At 38.1% G+C, this 22973-nt stretch overlaps 1 protein-coding gene across 5 annotated transcripts in view; it reads right to left on the bottom strand.

Annotated features, from left to right (window-relative positions):
- The window catches only part of smarca2 (SWI/SNF related, matrix associated, actin dependent regulator of chromatin, subfamily a, member 2), a 44919-nt gene that overhangs the window by 5402 nt on the left and 16544 nt on the right, over positions 1 to 22973 (bottom strand). The window contains exons 16-30 of one of the 5 annotated variants that reach the window (XM_046841279.1): positions 22484 to 22647; positions 20510 to 20576; positions 19678 to 19788; positions 19311 to 19553; positions 16797 to 16910; positions 14264 to 14371; positions 14097 to 14183; positions 13920 to 13966; positions 13575 to 13741; positions 13155 to 13318; positions 11894 to 12121; positions 8552 to 8599; positions 8378 to 8455; positions 7778 to 7996; positions 1506 to 1723 (exon numbers count right to left, since the gene is read on the bottom strand). In XM_046841279.1, coding sequence (XP_046697235.1) covers positions 1506 to 1723; positions 7778 to 7996; positions 8378 to 8455; positions 8552 to 8599; positions 11894 to 12121; positions 13155 to 13318; positions 13575 to 13741; positions 13920 to 13966; positions 14097 to 14183; positions 14264 to 14371; positions 16797 to 16910; positions 19311 to 19553; positions 19678 to 19788; positions 20510 to 20576; positions 22484 to 22647 — 2063 coding nt within the window. The other 4 variants (XM_046841280.1, XM_046841281.1, XM_046841282.1 and 1 more) reach the window with 4 other exon arrangements.

Raw genomic sequence — 22973 nt, 5'->3', positions numbered from 1 at the left:
CGCATGCCCGGATCCTGACAGGTTTAAATGATCCCCACAATAATGACAAAGGAACTGGAAAAGGATCTGCATCAGGTTTCAATAGGTACAAGGAGGGTTAGGGTTAGGGTTAGCCCCTACTCTAAAAAAGTGAATTTTATGACCCAGCTAGTTTGAGAATAGAAATGTTAGAAATGTTACTTCTTTGTAAAGCATAGAAGCATAGGCATCACATTTTTGCAGTGATCTGCTGGAAATGCGACTAATGATGAGAAATGCGACTGAATGAAGCCATCAGAAATGACATGGCATTATAAGGAGGGGAGATAGTTTTGCAAATACTAAGCAAAACTTCATTGGTTTTCCAGCAGGGCAATAATTCAAAGTATGCTATGGAAGTTCATCAAGTGACAAAATGGCTTAAAGAACACAACAAAAAAAGTCTTGGAGCAGCCTTCACAAAACTCTGGCTAAAATCCCATTACATTACACTGAATTACAACAGTTCTAATGGGAAGAACTTTCAGCTGAGCAGCATGTGGTAAGCTGTTGTAAATGTTGAGTTAATTAACATGCCTGATTAATTGCTCAATGAAAAGACAATTAGCATAAATTTACTGAGTTTAATGAAAAATGGCTTATAAATAGGACTGGGAACAGCTGAGGGATCTTCAAATACTGTGGGCTTTTTTGTTTTTAATTACCAAAAACAAAAATGTCTATATAATATATATATATATATATATATATATATATATATATATATATATATATATAGTAATAACTTCAATGAACCATGTATGCTAAAAAAACACCCATGAAGACTTGGGATTGCAGAGTGAGTTGAAATTAAAGTGTGGGATCATGCATGACATTGCTGCTAAAGTATAGTCATGTTCCACTGGATTTATCCTGACAAATGGTGCTTACACAATCCTAATTTATCCTGAGCTCACAGCAAGCAGCCCCAGACTTCAGGCAAAGCCCTGTGTGAAATTCCTCACAGTCCATCTCAGTTAAATGAAATAATGTTGGTAGTATTCCTGTGATGAATTGCTGTCGAATCTCAAGCATGTTCAAGAACACAAGCTGTACCAAATGTCCACCATAATCAACACGCAAAAGCACCACATTTACTAAGGGAATAGACTTGACTCCAAAAACTGTAAAATTATTCGAATTTATAGAAACCAGGAGGGCTGAAGAGAAGTCACCACTGGCAAATTTAGGCTGAAGACAAATGTAAGCAACCAGTGAAGTAATTAAGGTCCATTCAGGACAGAATCACAGACCCATCAAATCTTTCCAGGAGAGGGAACAAAAATGTTAGTGGTGTGTGCTGCAATTCTCTGGAATATTACATAACCTCCAATAAAACTGAAATCATCTTGGCTGTCCCTGTTCCTGTTTTGACTGACAGAATTAAAAAGATTTCAGTTTGACAGTCAAAACAATACGATAGATCAAATGTGAAACTGAGGAAGCTCTGAGTCACATGCAGCAGAGCTATGTTCATGTGCTCATACCCGTCTTTGTAGTTGATGACTGTCTCGATGATGGTGCTCATCTGTTTGGTGAGTTTGGGAGGGTTGGGAGAAAGCTTTTCGGCTGGAGGTCGTCCCCTCCTCTTTTTAGCCTTGTCCCCATCCTCACGTCGGCTGCCTTTGTCTAAGTGCCTTTTACGCTTACGCTTCTTCAGACGGATCTCCTCTTCCATCTCTTCCAGGTTGCCATCTTCGATGGCCTGAGGGCCCACAAGAGGAACAAATGAAACCAGCATGAAACAAATGTTATTTTTATCTAAACGTATCTAGTTTATTTATTTTGAAATAAATAAATAAACACATAATTTGGGCGAATGCCATGTTATTGCAGAAGATTATCAGATAGAAGGATTGCTGAATGTCCATGTCTTTAGCACAAAAATCTGGATGGCTCCAAATACGTTGTGGTTCTTTTCTGGTGGCCTAAAAGCCTTTATGCCTCTATACAAAATGGGTTTAATCCGTTGGGTCAAACTCATCCAAAAACCGGAAGCACATGCAGCCCATACAAATCCACACAGAAACATTGAAATGCACTGACGCCTCACAAACCCATTTATTCTAAAGATTATCCAATCTTTTAGGTTTATCTTCCTGTCACCTGTAATCTTTCATGTTTGGCTCATAATTCCTGTACATAATTGATCTATCACAATAATCACAGTCTAATCCTCAGAATTATTTCTGCTCACTTGCTAAAGATTAAGTAGGTGCTTTGAGAAGGAGGCAAATAATCAGGTAAATCGGTAAGGAGATGCTAGCAGACATTTAATTTAGCAGACCTTCCAAAATTAAAAATGTGTTACAGGCACTATGTGGCTCAAGGGGTCGGCAACCTTCACCACACAAAGAGCCATTTGGACCTGTTTCCCACAGAAAAGAAAACACTGGGAGCCACAAAACCCTTTTGACATTTAAATTGAAATAACACTACATGTAACGTTTTTTTTTGCCTTTATGCTATGTATAATCAAACCATAATGTGTTGCATTTATGAAATCAATGAACTGCAGAGAGAATGAAATTACATTTCTGCATGCAACAAAAAAATTTTGAACTCCTTAAAAAAAGACATTGGGTTGAAGGTTACTTTCAAGTAAAATACTCAATGTCTATTTGAGTCCTTCTTGTGTTTATGAAAAGAACGCCGAACATAAATTATCCACCGGCAGCAAACCAAAAATGCCGTCCTCTTTTCATTGTGCCATCAACCAAAGTTTAAGAAGTCGCGTGCCGGTGGGTGTCGCACATTAGTGGTTGTGACGCATATGAAGAGCGACAAAAAAACTTTAACACGTTTTATTTAGATTTTACAAGATCACCAAAATCTTCAAATTTAGAATTACATTTTAAAAATAACGAACTAAAATAAAATACGTTTTAATTAAATACTCATTATTTATTTTCCAAAGCCACAGGGAGCAGCAGAAGAGGGATGAAAGAGCCGCATGCGGCTCCGGAGCCGCGGGTTGCCGACCCCTGGGCTAGACCATTCGATTTCAAGAACTAATCAGTAAGAACCACAGACCGCTACACACAAAATTGGATGTGGGCTCTTGACTAAACGCTCTAGCGCTTTTATTTTACTCTTCTAAATGCTGCAACTTCTCTGTGCTTTCTGCAGCAATAACAAAAACCTTAAATTACAACAAGCACCACCACAAAACAATATTACAAGTAAGTAACAAAACCTCCAGACAAAAAACCATTATTATTTCTTTTTGGTATTTTCCAGACCGAACTTTATACTTGCAGTACTCATTACAATAAAATGCATTATTAAATCATGGGGGGCATTAAACACAAATTCTCCCGAACATGCAGAAACCATGACAATCATTTTGAGTTGACACAAGAGTTTTCTAGGAAATAGATATTATCTAGAATTTCGTCTAGAACTTTCTATTTGTGGTGCAATCTTAGCATGAAAGATTACAGATTCTTTCCAGATTCTGTCTGGCTTTTATATTGTACTTCAGTGTCTCAAAGGCTGAGAAATGTAGCAATCTCATAGTCTACAAACTCAGTGATGCATTTAGTACAATTGATTAAGCCACTTAGCCAAGAGAATCTAAAGTCATACAGTATCATTATCCTTTATGTACAGTCATATAGAAACTACCAAACGCCATCCTGATTTATGCTAGAGTGGCTTTTAAAATGAGATCTTCATCTTAGTCAAGCAGCAACAGAATACAGAGTAGCCAAACAGACAGTGCACACTGACCTGTTGCTTTTTCACAACTCTCCTTTAGCATGTTCCTGCCCAAATATACTACGTCCAAGTCTCTCCACAACTTTGGGCTTTTTGGACTAGAGTTTGGCTGCTCGAGCCAGATTCGGAGCATACTGGGGAATGAGGACGTGAGCTGGCATCTCGCAAGGATGTGTGTCTCATGGAAATGGAGGTGCACAAGGGCGCCATAGGCGTATGAAATAAGCTGGCTAGTATTGAAGTGGCCAGTTTGGGCTAACCGTGCAGAATCATTTATGTGGTTTTCATTTGCAGGACTGTCTGGGAACTGTTGTGCAGACATTTCTTTTTAGAAACAATTATAAAAGAAACTGTAAATAACATGGGCTGGGCACTATATCTCATGAGAGTCTCAAAAATAATATACTTATGAAAATTCACTTTCAACAATCTCACTGCAACCTTGTAGACTCATCTTTTAACACTAACAAATCAAATAATTTAAGCTGTCGCTAAGCTTAAGCGAGTACTGCAAATAATAGTGTGAATGACTATGAAGGACTAAAATGCATGCAATTAAAAAAAGTTGAACAAAACAATATTTAAACGGGAGTTATGATACGTGACGATTCTTTCGGATAGCTGTGCAAAAAGATCGACTAAAAAACGTATACTGAAACCTGAGTGAGCAGAATTAGCATTGTCAGTTCAAAAGATGAAAAACAGTATCAAAGTTTTATAGTATGGGCCAATATTTGAGAGCAAGTTAAAAGTTTGTATGGTGAGATTAAACCTTTCTCTGTGAAGATTTTCTTCCAGACATTATTTTGACGTCTCAGAATTGGGAAACACTGAGACTTTTCTGAAAAAGGAATCCTTTCTTGGTATGAAAGTTTTTGAAAGTTTTGATGTTTCAAATTATTATTAAACTTCTAAAAGTCACTACTCTACACTCTATACACTACTTGAGTTTCGAATCGACTAGAAAAACTACTACTTCTTACTTAAAAAACACTAAATGGTTTAGCTCCCATGTACATATCCAGTCTTTTAACATGCTACAATCCGTCACGCTCCCTGAGATCTCAAAACTCTGGACTTCTAGTATTTCCTAGAATAGCAAAGTCCACTGAAGGTGGTAGATCATTCTCACATTTAGCTCCTAAACTTTGGAACAGTCTTCCTGACAGTGTTCGGGGCTCAGACACACTCACCCAGTTTAAGTGCAGATTAAAAACTTATCTTTTTAGCAAAGCATACACATAACATACGTCTCACATCATAAACTTGTGCTCCAGAACATCTGATTACATGCACATTATCATCATGTGCTGTTAATATCATGAACAGCAGCTACGCTAATTTGTCTCCACTGCTTCTCTTTCTCTCCCCATCCCGAGGCTTCCTGAGGTTTGGCCAGCTCCAGTCACCTCCCACCTCATGAAGATTATGGACCTTAAAAGAAGTAGATGCCGAACTCGCAAACATCCTGTACCATCTAGGGACGTACCAGTGCCAATTGGATCCCACTACATGTGTGGAGTTTTGACATTGGACCTCCTGGAGTGTTTAAAGGCTCTGGCATGGAGTAGCTGGTGTTGGATCTGTGATGATCACAAATGTTGAGCTATTTTATGAGTTGCTCAGTAGCTCCTAGTTTTATAACCATAAAGACTGCATAAGACTGTAGAAAGAACATTACTTATAATCTTATACTCCAGTACTCATGTTAGTTCTCACTCTCCAGTGTTCTGTATTGTTGAAAGATTTATGATCAATCTCTTGATGTCACCCAAATGAGGATGGGTTCCCCTTTTGAGTCTGGTTCCTCTTAAGGTTTCTTCCTCATAACATCTAAGGAAGTTTTTCCTTGCCACAGTTGCCACGGCTGCTCATCAGGGATAAATGCACACCATCACCTTGACTGTTGATTTCTGTACAGCTGCTTTGAGACAATGTCTGTTGTGAAAAGAGCTATAGAAATAAACTTGACTTGACTTGACTACTCTTAAGTGGAACAGAGCAAATTTTTGAACTGATATATTTGCACTGGTGACAACCTGGAATTTGGTTGCAATGTTCTAAACGCATATGTAATAAACCAAACCCAGAAAACAAGCACAACATCGGAAAGAATCGATGCCCTATTGGTCACTGTAGAAATTCAGCTTGATTACAATTGTTTGGAGATTTTAACATTTAACATTTATTGTATCCAGCCATAAAAACTTTCTTTTTTAAATAAAAACAAACTATTTTAGTTTCATTTAAATTAAGAGATATACATACACTAGAGGCTAGTTCTAGAGACAGCGTAACATCCCAAAATGTCTGTTTTTTATTTTATTATTATTATTATTTTATTAGCAAATTACGTTTGTCCTTACTCTCAGCCACTGTTTTTCAGTCAGCGCGTCACTGTAATCCACATCCCTGCGATGGCGCGAACCCCGAGGGAACATCTTCTCTTTCTCTTCCTCACAGGTGAGACGCCCACCTCAGCGTCGTCTTTGATGATCCAGGATGGTAGCTCGTCTTCCTCCATCAGGCGAGGTTTACGCTAGGGTTTCGCGCATCTTCACGACGCCTATCCAGGTCAAAGCGCTAAAGGGACAAGAACCATTTTATCCTCACTGCTTGTAGTTAAACGTCTAAATACTGGTATTATACATCGTTATTCTAAAAGAATGAACCGATTTCATTACGCAATATTTCATCAAGGAAAAGTAATACAAAACTCCAGCCAAGTCACCAAGTATTATACTCACAATCAACTTAGATAACTCCTCTTTCAAATGGTCACTGACTCGTTTTATGATGATTGATAACTGAAGCAATGCATCATGATATCGGTTCATTCTTTTTAAATAACCCTGTATAATTGAATACTGTGCCAGTCATTTACATTTACATTTGCTGCATTTAGCAGACGCCCTTATCCAGAGCGACGTATAAAAGTGCTGTAAATCTCTACCAATTCTCTTACCATGAAAAGCTCAAATTCCTCCTCGTTGCGGGCAATCATCTGATTTAGCGTTTCATCATCAGGAACTTCATCCTCCTCCTGATATTACAGTGAACAGCACAAATAAAAAAAAATGATAAAGACTCAACTGCAGGATATGTGTTTGTCTTTATTAAAAACATATTTTTTATATGTACTGTATGTGTCCACAAAGGATTCTGGGTTCCCTGGTTTCCTCCCTCCTCCTAAAAGCAAAAAGTAGTTAGACTTTAAATTATTTAAAAGCATAAAATTATGTGGTACTTGTGTGAATATTTGTGGACGGCAGTCCAATTCAAGTTGTATTCTTATTGTGTGTTGAAAGTATTATAGATAAATATACTGGAAAAATTGATATAAATATACCGTCATTATAAATTCAGCATAAATTCAGCTAAAATTGCTGGCCACCCTACATCATTCCTACTCAAGGCCTTTTAATGATCAGGAAAGCAAAACATAAAAAAAAATAAAAGCAAAACATGTATATAGCAGAATACTGACATACAATCTGACATGCCATTCTAGCATGCCATTGTTAATTGCTTTTGAGGGCAAAGAAGAAGTCAATGTGGATGTTAGTATGCTTTATGTATTATATACAGTAGTAGATTTACAAATATTGTGGTTATGCTAAATATGAGCAATATGGAAGGTACTAATCAGAAAGCTTATGTAATTGACAATTTACAATCTAATGTACAATTACACTTTGTTTCTCATTACCTGCAAGAGTTTGGTTGCAATGTTCTAAACGCATATGTAATAAACCAAACCCAGAAAACAAGCACAACATCGGAAAGAATCGATGCCCTATTGGTCACTGTAGAAATTCAGCTTGATTACAATTGTTTGGAGATTTTAACATTTAACATTTATTGTATCCAGCCATAAAAACTTTCTTTTTTAAATAAAAACAAACTATTTTAGTTTCATTTAAATTAAGAGATATACATACACTAGAGGCTAGTTCTAGAGACAGCGTAACATCCCAAAATGTCTGTTTTTTATTTTATTATTATTATTATTTTATTAGCAAATTACGTTTGTCCTTACTCTCAGCCACTGTTTTTCAGTCAGCGCGTCACTGTAATCCACATCCCTGCGATGGCGCGAACCCCGAGGGAACATCTTCTCTTTCTCTTCCTCACAGGTGAGACGCTCCACCTCAGCGTCGTCTTTGATGATCCAGGATGGTAGCTCGTCTTCCTCCATCAGACGAGGTTTACGCTTAGGGTTTCGCGCATCTTCACGACGCCTATCCAGGTCAAAGCGCTAAAGGGACAAGAACCATTTTATCCTCACTGCTTGTAGTTAAACGTCTAAATACTGGTATTATACATCGTTATTCTAAAAGAATGAACCGATTTCATTACGCAATATTTCATCAAGGAAAAGTAATACAAAACTCCAGCCAAGTCACCAAGTATTATACTCACAATCAACTTAGATAACTCCTCTTTCAAATGGTCACTGACTCGTTTTATGATGATTGATAACTGAAGCAATGCATCATGATATCGGTTCATTCTTTTTAAATAACCCTGTATAATTGAATACTGTGCCAGTCATTTACATTTACATTTGCTGCATTTAGCAGACGCCTTATCCAGAGCGACGTATAAAAGTGCTGTAAATCTCTACCAATTCTCTTACCATGAAAAGCTCAAATTCCTCCTCGTTGCGGGCAATCATCTGATTTAGTGTTTCATCATCAGGAACTTCATCCTCCTCCTGATATTACAGTGAACAGCACAAATAAAAAAATGATAAAGACTCAACTGCAGGATATGTGTTTGTCTTTATTAAAAACATATTTTTTATATGTACTGTATGTGTCCACAAAGGATTCTGGGTTCCCTGGTTTCCTCCCTCCTCCTAAAAGCAAAAAGTAGTTAGACTTTAAATTATTTAAAAGCATAAAATTATGTGGTACTTGTGTGAATATTTGTGGACGGCAGTCCAATTCAAGTTGTATTCTTATTGTGTGTTGAAAGTATTATAGATAAATATACTGGAAAAATTGATATAAATATACCGTCATTATAAATTCAGCATAAATTCAGCTAAAATTGCTGGCCACCCTACATCATTCCTACTCAAGGCCTTTTAATGATCAGGAAAGCAAAACATAAAAAAAAATAAAAGCAAAACATGTATATAGCAGAATACTGACATACAATCTGACATGCCATTCTAGCATGCCATTGTTAATTGCTTTTGAGGGCAAAGAAGAAGTCAATGTGGATGTTAGTATGCTTTATGTATTATATACAGTAGTAGATTTACAAATATTGTGGTTATGCTAAATATGAGCAATATGGAAGGTACTAATCAGAAAGCTTATGTAATTGACAATTTACAATCTAATGTACAATTACACTTTGTTTCTCATTACCTGCAAGAGTTTGAATGCAATGTGGTCTAATGGGGTCTTTAACCTACCAATGACAGTCAGATTATCTACCTCAATAAGAGCATTATTAAAAAAAAAAAAAAAAAAATTGCAGTCCATTTGAAGTCTAGTGACCAGTCCCAATCGTTTGCCTGAAAATGTGTTGCATAAAATTAATTAAAGTGGATCATTGCAATCTTCTGAATGGTAAATCACATGCTCATTAAATTCCAAATGGAGAGAGAAATAAGTCATTACTGTATAACAAAAGGATGCCATTTTCAGTGGTCCTGATCGGCCTATTGTCATGTGTCTCACCGTATCTGAAATGTATACAGACAATGAGAGCGCAAATATTACAGGCTCCTTTGAGAAAACGCAGCTCTACTTAGGACAGTCTCAATAATAATGCAAGTTAACAGGCAGCATTTAAAAGTGTAGGGTTTTACATTTATACACTGATTTCAATATATACAGTAAACTGTACAAGCTGGATTTAGCTTGAGAGTTTATCATAATTTTTTATGCCAACACAAAAATTACACACAGCGTAATTAATCTTTAAAAGCTTTAAAGCCCTCGATTCGATCAGTGATGTGATGCAATGTGTCTGTGTGTGTGTATGTGTGTGTGAGAGAGAGAGAGAATTATAATATAATTAAAAACCTTCAAAGCCGAATAATATGGACTGAGAGAATGCTACAACATACTAAATAAACTATTAAACTTGCTAATTATTGTAAACACTGTTATAAACTAAACTACTATCTAAAGCCAAACTATCCAGGATGCCAAAAGGTAACTGAACATTGCCTTCTTGTATTTAATCCGTTCAAATCCTATATTTTTTTACTCATCTCTTCAACAACTACTATTTAGTAATTATTCTGTTATTACTATTATTAATTTATTTAGAATTACTCTAGATCAATGTAGCAGCTCGGGTAATCATTTAAACTTTTCACACTACATTGCAGTTTAAAGACAAGGTTTATTTTTATTAATTTTTTTATTTTAAGAGTACTGTTCGATTTTAAACAACATATTAGAGGAAGACAGCGGTGCTGTCCTTAATAGAATTGCCTGACCTCAATCGAAGTCAGGTGACCTGAACCTGTTCGAGATGCTCTGCGATGTTTTATATTGAAAGGCTGAACAGGGAGAGGAGGCTCTATGGCTAAAAGCACCCGAAGAGAACTGAGCATCAGAATGGCTAAAAAAATGTTCAGATGAAGGAGATTTTCTTCGGATGAATGAATAGATGTATTTTAGCTGTCAAAGTATATACTGTATATAAATTCATTGCAGAAACATATATTTTTTTTCTTGTGAGTAAATAAGGCAGGACCAGCTCAAAAAATGGGGTGGTTAATGTTGGAGTGTGACGATTCCTCAAGAATCTCAAGTAATTTGATTACAAAAATTCATCAAGGCAAATAAATTTGCTTTGTGTTGTAATTAATGCCAATTAATAAAAAAATAAAAAAATAAATGCCAAAACCCGACATGATTAATCTCTTCGTTCTCTCTCTCTCTCTCTCTCTCTCTCTCTCTCTCTATATATATATATATATATATATATATATATATATATATATATATATATATATATATATATATACATACATACACACACATACACACACACACACACACACACACACACACACACACACTATATTGCCAAAAGTATTGGGTAACCTGAACACCTGAACCTGTATTTTGACTACAAGAAAAGCTAATTAGTTGCCTCGATGCTTCTTTTAATCCAATCAACTAAACATGTTGCATGAACCATTATTCCTAAGGCATGGAGGAACATGGAGAAAACAGCGAGGTGTGCGGAGAAGATTCAGGCCAAAGAAAACGTCAGAAAGTTTCCAAAGTTCCAAGCTAAAACATAAAGAAAACACTGTACAGTGCGGTGACCATTTTGAAAGCAATTTAAAATTGATTTTTATTTATATACAGTGCGGTCGAAAACTCCCTCTGCAGTGGCCGTGTAGAGCAGGTAGTGGAGCACGTTTTTAAAGCTGGTGATAAATACACGGATTTAGTGCGTGGAAAATTTTAAGCAGCTTTCCGGAGACAATAAAAACAACATCACGATACTGTGAGAGATTTTATAAATAAATACATGAGCGAGAATCATTATTAGTTTCATTAAACGAACAGTTTCCTATAACATGCGGAGGGACTTTTTAAATGCACTGTATTTGTATTTTGGTGTAATATGGCTATTTAATGCACTAAATGGGTTCAGTTTCCCTGATATTCTTGTAGCAGTTTCAGCAATAAATTTTTTTAAATTTTTTTTTAAAGAAAAACAAATTACTTGTTCATTTTAAGAGACCTCTTATTTTCTCCTTCTTATTTACTACTGCGCTTTAATAAAAAAAAAAAAAAAGTACTTCTTATCTGATTACTCAATTAATCGGTGGAATAGTCGTTAGAATACTCAATTACTAAAATAATCGGTAGCAGCAGCCCTGGTCTGATGTCAAGTGTTGTCAAGTGTTTACATTTAATGTAACTGGAAACACAAGGTTGCTCAGGAAAAGAGTTCGGTATTGAGTTACACCAGGTAGAAAGTTTGACCTTAATCCTTGAGAGAATATTAAAATGATTTTAGTGATCATACCTATCTATGTGTGGCAAAACCCCCATTGATGTTTCAACTCAATTTAAAGGGGATGAAACATAAATTTTTACACATTGTGATGTGAAATGTGAAACAGGCCCAATATTTTTTCTTTGCTGGTTTTCCTTTGGCTTACCTCATTTTGTTCCTCGTGTTCCAGGATGGCCTGTAGGAAAACCCTGCGCTCGTGACTGGAGGATTTCTGGTCAAACATGCCGGCCTGGATGACCTTCTGATCAACGTTGAGTTTGTATTTGGCCGCAGCAAGGATCTTCTCTTCGACACTGTTAACCGTGCAAAGGCGCAGCACACGCACCTCGTTCTGCTGTCCGATTCGGTGAGCGCGATCCTGAGCCTGCAAATCCTGAAGAAGCAAAGATCAAGAGTGAGTAAATTTACATTTAAATAATTAATTTGTGATTTAAGGTTTACATTTTAATCAAAGGCATTCTGTTCAGATGATACTGACATGAAAGATTTTGACATTATCTTGTAAAACATGTGCTTAATAGGCCTGTATGATCTGCATCTTTTTCTTGTACACACCCTCCTACCCCCAAAGCACATCAGAAGCTTTCATATAAACAATCGAGGTATTTATTCAAAACAAACCACTGTATTGGTATAAAATCGAAATCTATATCCACTGTTTAGTATTACATACACCAGGGCATTTTAATTCTGGATGGAAACTGAGTCAGATGCTACAGCTTATACACAATATCACTGGGGCTTATAAATATTTTAGAGACAAGTATAAACATTTTGGAAGCAGAGTTGGAATATAGTGACCACACATGGATATCTAAACCCCAGGAGCAAGCCTAAGGGTATACTGAATATCAGCTATCTGATGATGTGTTAGCTCCGTGTCGATATTCAGTATAACAGCATTAGTTCATATACAATAGTTTTATAAATAAAAAAGTAATACAGAGTAACTGCTATTATACTATGCTACAATATAGATAATTCATTCATTCATCCTTCACAAACTGAAATAGATCCTAAAATGACCTGATAGCTATTAGCACCTTGTCTGAAACACTAGCATGCCCACAATGACACAATAAGGTGCAAACTGGCTTCTCTTATTCCATTTTATGTTTATCTGTAAAGCTCTCATATTTTCAGTCCAAAGTTAGAATTATTTAAATGACATTTGCCATGTCTACTGATGATGCTGATAACAGTGCAGTTGTAATGATTTCGATTAGACTGTTGCTAGAATTTGCATTTGACATGCTAAAAGTTAACTTATTGTTCGCTGAACTTAACTGTAATTCTTAGATGTTGCCACTTTTCCAAACCTTTACCCAAAGCCTTTACTTTGATATTGAAATGTATTAAAAAACTGATGAAAGCTCAGTTCCAAGTTTTAAAAACTTAATTTAGACCTGGTGGGGGTTCCAGTCACTGTCAAAGATGACAACAGTGTCAGCAGCCTGCAAGTTAAGGCCAAGACCCCCTGCTCTGGTACTGAGCAGGAAGATGAAATACTGTGAACCCTCAGTATTAAACTTCTTCAGCAGTGCCGCACGATCTTCAGACTTGGTTGTTCCTGCAAAATGAGGCAAAAAAAATAATAATTCCTGGCTTGAAATAGCACTGGAACCCGACTATGTTTGATGTATGATGACTAACACTTTCCTCATTATAACGAATAAATTCAAACGCCTACTGATGTATTTAAGTGGAAACTAGAAAGTTTCTAAAGTAAACAGCTGATCGTCATTGGTTTTGTTGTTGTTTTTTTAGCCAATCTCATTTGAAAACATTCAACCTGCTTATTTGGTGAACCCAAATAATGTGATCACCATCTAGACGTAGGTAGAGGAAGTTGCGGTAGGCAAAATAGTCCTCCATGATGGTCATTAGGGAAGTCATCTGACAGAAGAGCAACACTCTGTGATTGGTGGCCTGAAGCTTAGGTAGGATGCGGTCCAGCAGCTCAAATTTTCCTGAAGCACGGTACAGATCAGGACTGTCAGACAAAAAAGAGAACACTTCATAAAGATTAGACCCAGGGCACAACACATGTAGCTTGGCAAAGTGGGAGGCAGTGGCAGTTTTTGTAACCCACATATGAATCAGGTTATAACTAATCCTTTTTCCTTGTTATGAGGTTATGGAAGACTTGGTTTAATTTAAAAACTGCTCACCCATTAATGATGCCATTTGGGTAGCCTAAGTGCTCGGCAAAAGATTCCTGAAAGGGAGGATAGAAAATGGAGCATGTACAGTCAGTAAGGTCTACCAAGAGTGAGGCATTTGGATGCACTTTACATTCCAGCAGTAGATTAAAGCAGCTTCTCCATTGTTTGTCAGCTGGCACTTACCTCAATGTGCTGGAACATATAAGGATGGTTACAGATCTTCTTCAACTGCATAATGGTGTTCATAAGAGTCTTTGCCCCTCCTTTACCCTGGGGAGGATTAAGGTAAAATAAGGATCCCAACTGCAAAAAGAGCAAGGGAAAACTCTTTTGCCTTTTCTTGCACTTACCTTCTTATCCTTCTCTGAGCCATCTGTAAGCAAGATGCCTTTTCCTTGCATGTGCCTATACAGAACTTTCTGGATGGCTGACATGTCACATTTGACCACATATTCAACCTGCAAAGTATGGAAACATATAAAAAAAAAGGCTCAACATAAATAAAACAAACTGAGTTAAGCTATGATATGAAAATCTGTGATGCTGATATGATATAGCTTTGGGATCAAATTAACCTACTGTAATTTCCGGACTACAGGGAGTGCAGAATTATTAGGCAAATGAGTATTTTGACCACATCATCCTCGTTATGCATGTTGTCTTACTCCAAGCTGTATAGGCTGGAAAGCCTACTACCAATTAAGCATATTAGGTGATGTGCATCTCTGTAATGAGAAGGGTGTGGTCTAATGACATCAACACCCTATATCAGGTGTGCATAATTATTAGGCAACTTCCTTTCCTTTGGCAAAATGGGTCAAAAGAAGGACTTGACAGGCTCAGAAAAGCCAAAAATAGTGAGATATATTGCAGAGGATGCAGCAGTCTTAAAATAGCCAAGCTTCTGAGCGTGATCATCGAACAATCAAGCGTTTCATTCAAAATAGTCGACAGGGTCGCAAGAAGCGTGTGGAAAAACCAAGGCGCAAAATAACTGCCCGTGAACTGAGAAAAGTCAAGCGTGCAGCTGCCAAGATGCCACTTGCCACCAGTTTGGCCATATTTCAGAGCTGCAACATCACTGAGTGCCCAAAAGCACAAGGTGTGCAATACTCAGAGACATGGCCAAGGTAAGAAAGGCAGAAAGTCGACCACCACTGAACAAGACACACAAGCTGAAACGTCAAGACTGGGCCAAGAAATATCTCAAGACTGATTTTTCTAAGGTTTTATGGACTGATGAAATGAGAGTGAGTCTTGATGGGCCAGATGGATGGGCCCGTGGCTGGATTGGTAAAGGGCAGAGAGCTCCAGTCCGACTCAGACGCCAGCAAGGTGGAGGTGGAGTACTGGTTTGGGCTGGTATCATCAAAGATGAGCTTGTGGGGCCTTTTCGGGTTGAGGATGGAGTCAAGCTGAACTCCCAGTCCTACTGCCAGTTTCTGGAAGACACCTTCTTCAAGCAGTGGTACAGGAAGAAGTCTGCATCCTTCAAGAAAAACATGATTTTCATGCAGGACAATGCTCCATCACACACGTCCAAGTACTCCACAGCGTGGCTGGCAAGAAAGGGTATAAAAGAAGAAAATCTAATGATATGGCCTCCTTGTTCACCTGATCTGAACCCCATTGAGAACCTGTGGTCCATCATCAAATGTGCGATTTACAAGGAGGAAAACAGTACACCTCTCTGAACAGTGTCTGGGAGGCTGTGGTTGCTGCTGCACGCAATGTTGATGGTGAACAGATCAAAACACTGACAGAATCCATGGATGGCAGGCTTTTGAGTGTCCTTGCAAAGAAAGGTGGCTATATTGGTCACTGATTTGTTTTGTTTGGTTTTGAATGTCAGAAATGTATATTTGTGAATGTTGAGATGTTATATTGGTTTCACTGGTAAAATAAATAATTGAAATGGGTATGAATTTGTTTTTGTTGTTGCCTAATAATTATGCACAGTAATAGTCACCTGCACACACAGATATCCCCCTAAAATAGCTAAAACTAAAAACTACTTCCAAAAATATTCAGCTTTGATATTAATGAGTTTTTTGTGTTCATTGAGAACATGGTTGTTGTTCAAATTAAATCCTCAAATAAAATTAATCCTCAAAAATACAACTTGCCTAATAATTCTGCACTCCCTGTATAAAGCGCACCCATATATAAGCCCACTAAATTTTACAAATATTTTTATTTTGAACATAAATAAGTGTCTACACAGAAACTAATGAACTTTACACAGGCTTTAACGAAAGACACGTTACACACGGTGTAACGGGTGAAATATGTTGCGCTTCCTTTAGGACCATAGCGGTATTTTGGGAATAGCCTGGCACTGCATTTTTCCGCTATTACTGCGTGTGTGCAAGACGAGGATTATGTCATTATTTTCTGATGCTCATTTCTAAGTTTCTTTGACCAACCCGTAATGCTGTTGCCAACAAAAATAAAAAAGCACGAGTTTTGGAAACCTGTCTGTGCTTATATGATTTCTGTTGCAACTGGATCCCTTAACCCAGACTCAACGGCTTGTATCTAAACAGTAGCCGACCAAGAAAGTCATTGTTCAATGTCTTCCTCCTTCCTTTCACAACTATTTCTCTCGGGAGTTTATCTTTTGGCATCGTCGTGCATTTAAAAAAAACTTTTTTTTACTCCCAAAGCCGTGCAGCTCAGAACACAGGTGAGGTGCGTTTTTTCATTTCCATTCGTAAATTTTATTGGTCTAATGTTATGGGGTTCATTTTTTTTCGCTTGAAGTTTGTGAAACCGGGAAAAAACCAGGAAAAATTCATAAATAAGCCGCTTTGTTCAAAACGTGGGAAAAAAGTAGCGGCTTATAGTCCGAAAAATACGGTAGTTTTAAACTAACCAAATTACCTTTTCAGGCAGCTGAGACTCGACTTCCTTTTTCAATCTACGAAGCAAGAAGGGGCGCAGCACTTTATGAAGACGGCGGATGATCAAGATGGTCTCCTCTTCGTTCAGATCCACCTGCAATAAAGCAACAAACCAAATTCATTATTGCTCTGGATTTCAACTAGGATCAGATCGAGTTGATACATATTTAAATTTTTCCAGCATTCAGAAGATTAACGCATTAATCGCACAGGTGTGTACTACCGTTTACCAATACAGTAATCCCTCGCTTTAACGTGGTTCTCGTGCCCCAGGTTTATGGCGGAATTGCATTTGCTACATAACGTCTCCAGGTTACGTATGCACCCATGGTCACGTGATCACGTCACGTGAACAAGACGTGAAAATATTTAGTAAAATTTAAATATCATCACCGGCGGGGTGACGTCAGGACCAGGAAATTAAAAAGCACATGGAGTGAAACCAGTGCAGGCAATGTGGCGAGAGGGGAGATACCAGAGTGGGCTGTGCCACGTCTCTTGAGACACAAACAGGTCCACCTGAGCTCTGTAAAATTTTTCCCAGATTTGCTCCACAATCTCTGGGTGGAATCGCCATTCCCTTGGCCTAAGCCCTTGCCTCCAGAGGGCGTCTGCTCCTAGGTCTGGCCCAGGATATAATTCAAGGAGATCAGCTTCCCTTGAAGGATCTGCCGTGACAGCTTTTACAGGGGGCAAGAGCGCAGACCCTCCCTGTTGGTTGGTATAGGAAACAACTGAAGTGTTTTCCGTATGGACCAACACATGTCGGCTTCTGAGGTGTTGGAGAAAATGTCTCAGAGCTTGAAGCACGGCCAGCATTTTAAGGCAGTTATTGTGCCACATTAGATGGGACATCCCCGTTCCCCAGCCCGTGAGAGATGTGTCTGTTGTAAGCGCTGTGCGACGCCCAGGAACTCCCAGTGCGGGGCCTTGAGTCAGGAACCCAGGATCTATCCACACATCTAAGTGATCTCACCGGGTGACCATGATCGTGCAAAGTGGATTGCGCCACCACTCAAGGCGTCTCATGGGCAGGAGGCCAAGTGGAATACACTCTTTTTGGCGTTCAGCCTTAACCCCCGTTTCTTAATGTGGGCACAAACGACATCTCAATGACGGACTGCCGGTTGCTCTGATTGAACCAATATCAACCGATTGTCAATATAATTTAGAATGCCTTAAAGCCTCAGTAAGACCAGTGCCGCATCCACACACTTTGTGAAGGTGCGGGGTGAGAGGGCAAGACCAAACAGGAGGACCCGATACTGGTAAGCTTTGTCCCCGAAAGCAAACCTCAGAAAGTTCCTGTGAGCTGGAATGATGGATGCATGAAAGTATGCATCCTTTAAATCCATGGTCACAAACCAGTCCTCGGACATGATTTGGGACATGACCTGCTTCAGGGTCAGCATCTTGAACCTGAGTCTCAAAAGCGAGCGTTTTAGCTGACACTGGTACAGTATAAGAAGCAACCCACTGTCCTTTTTGGGAACTGTGAAGTACCGGCTGTAGAACCCGGCCTCTCTGGTTGATAGAGGGACCACCTCGATGGCCACCTTCCTCAAGGGAGTGTTTACTTCCTGTTCCATCACCATGGGCCTGCTCGGGGCCCACCAGGGTGGGGGACATCCTATTTAACAAGGGCGGGCATGACCCAAACTGAATTGTATAGCCTCTGTCTTCAGTGGGCAGGTACTCCTTGAAGAGTGCCTTCCAAGGGCAGAGCGTTGGCATGAACCGACTTAGCATGCTCCGCTCCCAGACAAGCGACACACAGTTTGTGCATATCCCCCCCCAAAATATGGCGGGGGCAAGGAGGAATGCACGGACGGAAGCAATGCTCTATCTTCCTGGTTGCTTTCATAGCCGAAAAGAAGGAATCTAAACAGCTCCTACCTTTACTGGACAAACACACACAGAGCGTTTCCTGAGCAACAGAAGCTGGCGCTGGTTTCACTCCATGTGCTTTTAAGCTTCCTGGTCGTAAAGTCACCCCGCCGGTGATGGCGCGGTATCTATTGGACCGTTTATACACGTGATTCAGAGCGTAGACAATGCAGAGGTGTTTCCAAAGAGTTTCTGACGCAGCTCGAGTTTCTGAGGGGGAACTAATTTGTTTCTCTGATTTTCCTGGTCTCTCACAGATAGCATGATAGACCAAAAAGGGAATCGTTTTTACTGAGTTTTATGTTGAAATAATTAAATTTATTAATAAAATATAATTATTCATTATAAAATTAAGCAAAATGTTAATACAGTACAGTACTGTATGCATAAAAATAGCATTTTTGCGGTGGAGTATTTATTGAGGTTTTTCATTTAACGTGGGCGGTTATAGAAAGTAACCACCGTAATAAACGGGGGATGACTGTATTTTTTTTAACTCGATCTTGTTTATCATGTGCACCCCCAGGATAATGCAGCTAAATGAAATGAATAGAGACAGAGTAGGAAACTAAGAGCACAATTCCACAGCAAAAGATGATTATCTCACCCGTTCCCCAGTCATGGCAAATGGTGCGTTGAACCACTGCTCAAAGGTGCTGCAGCTTTTAAAGATTGTGGGCAGGAGAAAGTTGAGCAGAGCCCAAAGCTCAGGCAGTTTGTTCTGCAGAGGGGTTCCTGTCAACAGAAGCCGGCGTGGGGCGACGTAATGTGTGTTCAGCACCTGTGTGAGCTTGCAGTGGTGGTTCTTCATACGGTGACCCTCGTCCACAATCATGTACTTCCAGCGGATCTAAGCAAAAGAAAAATTCCCACAAAATAAGTAGGAATGCTCTGAAAAATGCTCTTTTTTCCACCATAAAATACCTTACCAAAATAAACCAACCTGTTAGCATTAACTAATTGCATGCATTTACCTTGGCAAGGATGTGCTTGTCCTTGATGATGTACTCATAAGTGGTTAAAAGGACATTGAACTTCCCGCTACGAAGTTGAGGAACAAATGACCGTCGCATGGATGGCATGCCCTTTCACAATTAAAAAAAAAGAAAAGAGGAAGAAAAATAGTCACGTTACATGTATAACCGTAATACTATCATAAAATTCTGCTATTCTCAGGAAAACAGTTTAGAATCTAAATCTAGATGTCTGTGAATTGAATAACTCAGCTTGAAAGGCAGTAAAAAGAGAGGTGGAATTAAGCAGGCTGCCAGGCCTGAAGGGTTCTTATCTTCTGATACACGAGAAAAAAATAAATCGGGTAGGTGCTATGAAGAAACCAAATCATGTCACTTGCATCTATCCGGATTAACCCGTCTCACATGTAGGGAAAATGGGTAAGGTAGGCAACTTTTCCATTTATAGAGAATGATGGCTTTCCACTTTGTCAGCCTGGAATGCTCATGCTGTGATAAAAGTGATCATATTTTTTGCAATTTCTTTTAAAACGTGCAAGCCAGCACTTCTTCATAAAATCTGAAGATTTCACGTCCATTAACTGGCTACAGGCTTGGCAATAGCATGTGATTCCTTGCCTGAGATTGTAAATCTATAAGCAGTTGGACAAGAACAAGATCTCTTCAGTATTAATCAAATTCCTTTTTTGGACAAAAGAGGTCATCCTCAGCACAGCAGTATTTCCCAAGGTATTTCCCATAATTACACAGTAAAAAAAATTTTAATTAAAAGAAAAACAAAAATGTTTTCTTATGTCCCATCCGTTAGTGTATATTTACTGCAATATCAAACCTTGTAAGCAATTTTCACAATGGATGGTGACCACTTGTCAAGTTCATAAACCCAGTTCGACAAAGTCCTACAAAAAGGAGAAAGAAAAGAATTAATTCATTTGAAAATAATCTGTGTAACTGAAGATTACATAAAAGAAAGACAGTTTTCCTTTCTGACACAAGATAAACATATCATCAAGTTTATCTGTGTGTTAAATTTGAAGGCTAATGTCGCTAACAAATAAGGGGCACAAATGCAAACAAACATGAGCACTGATACATTGCTACATATAAAAAGAAATAACTAGAATTACTCTGCTTACTAAAAGCATGGCTGCAGCATCCTAAAGCAAAACCACTATGATATAGACTTGTTCTGCATGTTTATAAACCTACTCAGAAATGATAAGGACTGTGTAAGATTATTAAGCGGTGGATTTAGTCACACAGAAAATTCTCATGCTGTGAACATCTCTGTTACTCTGAGTTTATACAGCTGAATATAACAGCATGAATCTGTTTCTATTGTCATCCATTATACAGAGATTATTTTTGAGTTTCTGCTCACAGCTTGCCCACGTCATAGTTTTTTGCTGTTGGGGCAAGTCTTTAGCACAATATTAGACTGGAAATGATCCATAAATGAATGCTGACTATTATTGTTTTATAACAAAAGTTACGATGTTCTGAATTTTAAAAAAAAGCTGTTCTCATGCACAAGTTAAATTGTTGATGATGCACTAATAATACTAAAAGTTAAAGACATTTATACAGGGATGAAGGTCCACTCCATGAAACGTTTCTTTGTGTATTTAAACATACTTGAAATTGTTTTTATGGATCAGACCCATGTTTCTCTACGAATGCCTTTAACCTTGTAAGATATTTTAAGAGCATGACTCATGGCAGGCATCATCAAGCAGAAATGAGTCCGTCATAGCTACTTTGGACAATTCCTCTTCCAGATTCATGTTTTCCCTTCTTTGTTGTTGAATTTGTACGGTTCTCTGTGACTTGGTTCTCAATGTTCAAGTTTCTTGTAGCCTTTCCTACCCTTTGCATAGCCCCTTGGTTCTGTTTTTTAGTTTTTTACTCCATTAATGTTATTCTGCATTTGCATTCGCCCCATGCTACTTGGGACTCCTCCTGTGAAATCATTTTGTGCATTGTCAACCTCTTTGATTCAGGTCCCAGGTTTTCAGTAGGGTTCCAATTCAGATACAAAGGTTGTCTTTATAACAACACTAAGCTGTAAAACTAAACTTTATACTATAACATTTTCCTTACTGATTTGGAAATTCCTCTAATGCTGGTAACTAGAAGCAGCTAGAGGCTACATAACCTGGAAAAATATATATATAGTTTCTGTATAAAAGTGGTCAGAAAGAAATGGAAGTAATTAAAAACTGTCCAGAAAACTGAACAGACCGACATTCTTTTATTTGCACTTCACTAACAATGCTAGATCAGGGGCCTTCAATCTTATCCAACGAAGATCGTTATGGCTGCAGGCTTTCATTCCAACCAGGCAGGACTCACACCTGATTCCACTTGTTTAATCACTTAATTTTGTCCCCAATCAAAGATCATTTGTGCCTCCTATTTGGCTGGTATGAAAGCATGCAGCTATCCTGTCTCTTGGCAAATCACACTGAAGCTCCCTATTATTAAAAATAGTAAGAAGCTGATTAGAAACAAGTGCTTATTCAAATTATGCATAATTAAATTTGAGTATTTGAATTATTTTATTTCTTCAAATATGTAAACTGAGAGATTTTATTTTAGTTTATATGATAAAATCATATAAGGGAAGTAGTGAGCAGGAATATATACCGCACATGTATTGATCGTTTTTTTTTCCCGCCCCTAAAACTGTGTTGATGTTTAATGAGCCAGTAAAATCCTTTGCCATTTATTTATATCCCTCATTATCTTATTTGTAGTTCCATTATGCGTTAACCAAGCATGGTCTGTCTGTCAGCATGTAACTTACGACAATGGCACGATGATCAGATAAGGACCATTAAGTCTCTTGTTTTCCATTAGGTACGTGAGAAGTGCAATGGTTTGGATGGTCTTCCCCAGCCCCATCTCATCTGCCAGTATGCCATTTAGGTTATTGTTGTACAGGGACACCATCCACTCTAGGCCCTGGATCTAACCAGGGAGAAAAAAAAACAAGTGTTAATTTTTGGCAAACTGTATATTTACATCTTTCTTTTAATAATGTTCAGCCATACTGTTTTATTTACATGAACAAAATAAACAATAATTCATACATTAGCTCTTTAGTTTATTGCTATATCTTGAAATAAAGGTTTGTGATATTTCTTCTTTAAAACCACACAAAGCTGACAATTGTCTATTTAGCTCCATCCACTGCAGAGTAAAAATCAATTGCAAAACATGCAAAAAAGAATAACTTTTTTTTTTACTTCATGAAATTGCTATGAAAATGTATTCATTCGAAATACAGTGCAACC

The sequence above is a fragment of the Silurus meridionalis genome, chromosome 27, assembly GCF_014805685.1.
Source record: "Silurus meridionalis isolate SWU-2019-XX chromosome 27, ASM1480568v1, whole genome shotgun sequence".
In the NCBI taxonomy this organism is placed as follows: domain Eukaryota; kingdom Metazoa; phylum Chordata; class Actinopteri; order Siluriformes; family Siluridae; genus Silurus; species Silurus meridionalis.
This window is presented reverse-complemented; position numbering and strand designations above follow the sequence as displayed.